General features: G+C 34.3%; 1 protein-coding gene across 1 annotated transcript; it reads left to right on the plus strand.

Moving 5' to 3' along the window:
* The first annotated feature begins 4,752 nt into the window (after nucleotides 1-4,752).
* On the plus strand, nucleotides 4,753-5,797 carry LOC104218281 (uncharacterized). Its single transcript, XM_009768734.2, has 2 exons — nucleotides 4,753-5,076; nucleotides 5,353-5,797. Exons 1-2 carry the CDS (start codon nucleotides 4,957-4,959, stop codon nucleotides 5,725-5,727), a joined length of 495 nt encoding a protein of 164 aa, XP_009767036.1. The 5' UTR covers nucleotides 4,753-4,956; the 3' UTR covers nucleotides 5,728-5,797.
* Nucleotides 5,798-7,196: the final 1,399 nt, after the last annotated feature.

A 7,196-nucleotide genomic window follows, 5' to 3' on the forward strand; every position in this document is an offset into this window, starting at 1 on the left:
GCAATTTGCTTTTTTATTTGGCGAGGCTCGTCTCATTATTTTTTAAAAGGATAATCTTAGCATGACTACATTTTCTATTTTTTGTTTTCTAAAATAAATGAAGATAAGGTCCTACTTTATTTACATACTTTCGAGTTATTATAGTTAAGTTTCGAAAGTGAGTTGTTTAAGGAGTTTACATGGCAACGCATAGAACATTCTACATACAGACAGTAAAAGAAAGAAAAGACTACATTAAATTACAACTTCAAATCTTTCTCATTTTTTGCATTCATACCTCGAGTGACTTACAAGATGAACCAGTGTATCAGTTTGTGTACCTGGTATTTGGGAAAGCAAGGAAAGAAGATGAAGATCAGTAGAAGCAGCAGTAGTGTAAATACACAACAACCCAACAACAACAAATTCGAATCAGATTAAAGGCCCAGAAAACTTTGAGGAAAAACCGAACAACTCAATAGAATAAACCCAAAAGTTTGTAAGCAAACTAAACATCAACAAATCACGCGTGTATTAAACCCGAAACTAAACTCGTTTCTCCCTTTGTTTTTTTTTTTGTTTTATTTTACTCTCTAATACTCTTGAGATTTCCGGAATGTCTCCCTCTCTCAAAATAATCCTCAAAAATCTTTCAAGTTCAGTCTAAGTTTTCTCTCTCAAGTCTTAGTCTTCTTAAAATGTGTCAAAATGACTCTATTTATAACAAGACTCTTGTCTTGAATCCCCAACCCCAAATATTCCCCCAATTGCATGTTTTGTCCCCACTACTTAATATTTTCTTTATTTTAAACCCTTGTCCCCCATGCTTAGCATAAATAATTACATTATTCTCACCCCACTACATTATGTCTTGTCCCCCACTATATTAAACAATTATATCAACCCCAACCCATTACATCTTGTCCCCATGCTTAACATAAATAATTACATTATTCTCACCCCACTACATTATGTCTTGTCCCCCATTATATTAAATAATTATATCAACCCCAACCCATTACATTTTATCCCTCATGCTTAACATAAATAATTACATATTCCCACCCCACTACATTATGTCTTGTCCCCCATTATATTAAATAATTATATCAACCTCATCCCATTACATCTTGTCCCTCATGCTTAACTTAAATAATTGTTCAAATGTTCAATTCCAAAAATACCCCTCCAACCTTACTGCAATTACCATTTTACCCCTGAACGTACTGAAATTTACCAAACTACCCCCATCAGCTATAACCAAATCACCTAATCAATCTCAACCAAAATACAGCAAATATGACCAATTTCTAAACAAATTTCAACAACAAATCTCATGAACACATATTGAATCATGCAGCTTCAAATTAATGGGAATAAGTTAACCATATTGGGAACCAATCCTGGTTAACTTAGACTAAAAAATGAATGAGCAAAGAGACAACAATATCAACAACAAAATATATGATTCAAACTAAATCAACAAATCAAAAACCAAAACAAACTCAAATTAAATTACTGGAATAAAAATGAACTTCAAACAAAGAATGAACATGCAATAAATCCATATTAAATAACAAACATGATGGATCCAAATGATTAAACTAACATATTTCCATATTACAACTAAATTCTTTTAGACAAATAAAAACAAACCGAAGAAGAAACAATTATGAATTTAAACTTGAATCTAACAACATTAACAATTTTTGAAAAATACATAAAACACATGAAACAAACTGAAGAAATAATTAATTAAATTTCAATTTGAATCTAACAACATTAAACTAACAATTTCACATGAACAAACTGAAAAATTAACAAAACGATAAACACGAACAAAACAAGAATCAAACATTTACCGATTTTAGATTCGAGAATATCAAAACAAAATACGGACAAAAGTGAAACTCAAAACCCACTAACCGGATCGAAACGACGAAGAACTTGAATGAGAACAAATCTGTCCAGGAACGATTATCGTGCCAAAATAGCTCGACGCCGAAGACGACCATGAACGGACCATGAACGAGAAGGCTGTTCTGTGCAACCCTTTTTTTTCTTTTCTTTTTTTTTTCAGGTGGAGAAGAAAGCAGCGCGGTCGACGAAGCAGAAGCAGAAGCGTGGTCTGGTTGGTTTGTTCATGGCAAGGTTTTGGCTTGTTGACGAAGCAGTGGCGATGGGGTTTGCTTGGACGTGATGGACGTAGCAGAAGGTGAAGCTGAAGACGCGGCGACCAGCAGCCATGGGAGCTCAGGCTCGAGCTCGACGAGGCAGCTGAAGATGAAGCAGCAGCGACGGGGTTGAGAAGAAGACGCAGCAGCAAGCCATGGATGTCGATATGGAGCTCGAAGGTGATTGTTGCCATGGATGTCGATATGGTTTCGACGAGGACGGAGGCTGGGCGAGCATCCATGGACGAGCTCGAGCTCACCTTGGAGAAGTCAAAAGCAACAAGAGGCAGCCATGGGAGCTGGACCTCGACTGATTGCGGTCATGAAGGTAACCATGGTCGAGCTTGAGCTCGACAATGGAGAAAAACAGAGCTGGGCGATGGACTATCGTGGTGGTGTGTGTGTGTGTATGTGTGTGTGGAGACATGAGGGGGGGAGGCATCCATGGTTGCTGCTCACGTTGGGGTCGTTTGGGACGAAGGGAGCAGACGAAGAAGGGGGCGGGTAGGTCGTTTTAGGGTTTTCCATGTTTTTTTGTTTCTGTCCAATGTAAGATAGGGGGTGTTGGGTATTTGGGTTATGGACCGGGTTGACCCGATTTGAAATGGACCGGGTCATGGGGAAGGTTGGGTATTTTTTGGGCTTGTGGCTTGAATTTGAAGACGAGCCCAATTCCGATTTTCTTTATATTTTGCTCTCTTTTCTTCTTTTATTTTTCTAAAACTAGATTCTAAAAATTCTTAAATTATTAATAAGTTATAAAAGCGCAAACTAACTCCCAATAACAATTAACGCACAATTAAGTAATAATTAAGCATAAAATTGTACATTTGGACATTAAATGCTAAAAATGCAAAAGATGCCTATTTTTGTAATTTTCAATTTTTGTAAAACAAACTTAATTACTAACAATTGTAGAATTAAATCCTACATGCAAAATGGGACATATTTTTGTATTTTTTATTAATTTAACAAATAATCATGCACAGACAAATACAAATAATTATCCAAAAATGTCACAAAAACTCTCAAAATTGCACACCAAGGAAAATTATTTTATCTTGAATTTTTGGGAGTAATTCTTTCATAGGGCAAAAATCACGTACTTTTAACCATAATGTAAACTTTTTTGCTTTAATATATATATAGATCTAGATAGATAGATATAGATACTTAATATACCAAATTTATAAATGGAAAGTAATAACATAGCAAATCACGTTAGGAAGTTTCGAGCACTTTGAACTTCCTTTAGGTTTAGGATTTTTTTTGTTTGTTATTAAATTTTAACTAATTAATTATTTGTAAGTTACTGATAATTTAAATAATGTAATATTTTTTTTACTAAATTAAATAATGTATCTTTAGAAAAATCGTATTTACTATCTTCCCTTTTAAATTAAAAAAAGTCTTACCTTTCAATTTAAATTAAATGTTATTATACATATTGTCCTAAATTGCCAAATGGCTTTATAATAGCTTGCCACTTTGCTTAACCACAATGCAAATATTATTTCTTTAATATATATATATATATATATTTTTATTTTAATTCAAAATTTCTTATTTTTCAATTTAATATATTTATTACATTTATTTTTACAGTGTAAAACTTGATTTGAACTACTTAAGAAAAGACGTGGATTTGGATTAAAGATTACTTGCGTTAACTAAATTTCCTCGGGAAGTAGGTAAATCAAAATTTGAATTAATTTTTTTCCATTTTGATTTCAGTAATTAATCATCTTTTTGTTCTAAGTTTGCCACGTGACTTCTTAATAGCTAGCCACTATAATGCAAACTTTCTTACTTTATATATATATATATATATATATATATATATATATATATATATATATATATATATATATATATAGATTTTCCATCAAAATATACTCCACTAGTATCTTTTTAATTTGCTTACTAATATTTTTCAGAGTGAAACCAACTTTATTTTTCATGTAGTAGCAAATAAAGATAAATGTTTTAAAAAAAAATAAAGATAATTAGAAAATATTTTAACATATTTTGTCCGAGTAAAAAGTCAAACAAAATAATTAACAGAAGATAAAATGTGAAACTGAAAATCGTATTTTACCGACCTATTTGTACAAGTCTTTCACTAGACTTGGAACCTTTTTAAGGCCCCGTTTGGCCATGAGTTTTGTCAAAATAAATTTGGGATTTATTTCAAAATTCATGTTTGGCCATAAATGTTGTCCATATTTTGGCAAAATCCCAAATTCCAAACCCCAAATTTCAAAATCACCCCAATTGCTGATTTTGGGCCAAAATCCCAAAACTTGAGAATTATATACATGTTTTTCCAAAATAAAGTTAGAAAATATGTTTTGAAAACTTATGTTCAAATACATTTTCATCATCAAATCAAACTTCACCCAAATCAGATTTTTCAAAATAAATTTGAGATCTATGGCCAAACGCTAGCTAAATTTTCTTCGTATAAGTGATTATATTTTTTCCAACGAAAAAAGGGGTTAAACATGCGTATAAGTGATTATATTTTTTCCATTAAAAAGTTCATTTTAAACTAACTTCCATTTTTCTTTAAAAGGCAAATTTGATGTTCTAAAATTTCCCCTTGAGAGGACTGAGTGGAGGAGAGCGAAGATGCACAAAAATAGTGTCCAATGAGGTGATGACAGGTGGACAACCAACCGGCTAGAATTTAATCAAACATTTCATGCTATCTTCTCCGGGTCCTGGCCTCACAAAGATCGAAACATGCTTCAGCTTTGAACTCCTTTAGCCAAATAACTAGACCAGTGAAAAGAAGAAGAAGATGATAATGGAGGCCATTGCGATAACACGTTTCTCTGCTTCAAATTCCCCACTTCTCATCCGATCTATGGCTACCCAAAAACCAACTCCATCCGCTACCAGCACTGTCGCTTCTAAAAAGGTTAGATTCTTGATTACTTATATCCCGTGGCGGAAGTAGAATTTTCACTAAAGTGATTCAAAAAATAAAAATAATAAACACGCGAAGAAGCAATGAGATTCAACATCTAATATATGTATATAAGAAAATTAACCTTATACACAGTGTAATTTTTAGGCGAAGGAGGTTCGGCTGAACCCCTTCGGCCCACCTAACTCCGCCCCTACTTATATCTCAGCATTTACGGAAATAATACATGTACGATGATTAACATTTGTGTTATTACATATGTTGCAGACAACAACACCGTCGGTGAAGTTATTGACAAGGGTGGAGCAGTTGAGGCTTCTAACTAAAGCAGAGAAAGCTGGTTTACTATCTGCTGCTGAGAAATCTGGACTCTCTTTATCAACAATTGAAAGACTTGGTCTTCTTTCCAAAGCTGAAGAGTTTGGGATTCTTTCTGCAGCTACTGACCCTGGAACCCCATCAGTACTATTTAGCTTGAGCTTGGGATTGTTGGTTCTTGGTCCTGCTTGTGTGTATCTGGTCCCTGAAGATTACCCTTGGCAAATTGGTTTGCAGGTTGTGGTTGCTCTACTTTCTGTTGTTGGTGGCTCTGCTGCTTTTGGAGCCTCAAATCTTGTATCCGATTTGCAGAAATTAAAGTGAAATGTAAGCTGTTTAATACCATCTCTGTTAGACAGAAAATTTTCTGATAGTATAAATGTTCTTTGGTCAATCTTGAATTTTTATTTCTGGTGATCCATTGGGATGTGCAGATGCAATTGATTCCTGTAACCTTGAGATTTTTGTTACTCTATCTTGCAATGTAGGAGACACATTGTTTTTCTGGTTGAGCATTAAGCCACTATAAAGAAACCTGACTATCTGCAGTTTTCGACTAAGCAATGTAGTTCTTGCAATTCAAAGATTGAACTTCTTTATCATTGTTACATATATCGTTTTGGTAGAGTAACGTCGAGTAATGTTAGATCCTTGGATATATAATCAAAGTAGTGTGTCAACTATCTGAATATCATTGCAAATTGAGATTATAGTGAATGATTACATGACTGCAGAACATCAGCCTATTTGCTCCCCCTTAGAATCAAACGTAGGCCAATATATATGGCAATCTGAGGATTGTCTAGGGGAGTAGTTTTTCTGACTTTGTAACAACAAAAACAAAAACAACAACAACAACAACAAACCTAGTGTAGTCCCACAAGTAGGGTTTGGGGAGGGTAGAGTGTACGCAGACCTTACTCCTGGCTTTAAAAAGGCGGAGAGGCTATTTCCGGTTTTTCTGACTTTGTAATGACCAAATTAACAATCATCTTCCAGCAGTCAATGAAGGAGTATGCATTGCCAATAGTTGTGGTTAACACGCAATGCATAACTCATCAATTAGTACATACAAAAGGGAATTGCTAATATACACATATACATCTTTCTGAAAACTCTGCCATTTGGTTCTAGTTAGTTTAACACAATAAAATCTTGATAAAATTTGCAAACTATCGTCTAGCTGGGCAGATTGATGTACAACATACTTTACTGCCATCTACATTACAATGAACATGTCACTAATACATCAGGTAATGAGGAAGAAAATCTGTGAACATAAAAGGGAGGCAGGAACCAGAAAAGAATTCAATTGAGGAGTAAAGCTTGAACTAGAAGAACAACAAGGTGATACTGACTATGGTAGCTTAGTATTTCATATTCTCTCAAGTATAACAAAGTTGCATGAAGCTGCTTGATCACGCCCAACTATGCCTTATAAAAAGGACCCTGCGGACGTTGCAAATATAACCTGAGTATTCTGTCCAGAGTCGAATCCACAGAGAGTTAACCTATCAATCACTATCTTTAGACCCACTAAACTCTTGAGAACCAATTTCTCCAAACGTTTGAATCACAGTTGATGGTGTCTTTAATAACTAAAATTGCAAGTAAATAAGCAGTTGTAAACTAAGGATGCTAAGGTTGTGAACAATAATGAGAAAACGCTAAGGTGATGACTTCCCCTATTGATGGAATCCCTTCTGTTTATGCTTCATACAAATTGACCAACACCTCTCTATCAATCATGAACGCTCATCTTACCGTAAATCTCTCTCGAGTAATCACAGTAT

Source organism: Nicotiana sylvestris, chromosome 3 (genome assembly GCF_000393655.2).
Source record: "Nicotiana sylvestris chromosome 3, ASM39365v2, whole genome shotgun sequence".
Taxonomy (NCBI): Eukaryota; Viridiplantae; Streptophyta; class Magnoliopsida; order Solanales; family Solanaceae; genus Nicotiana; species Nicotiana sylvestris.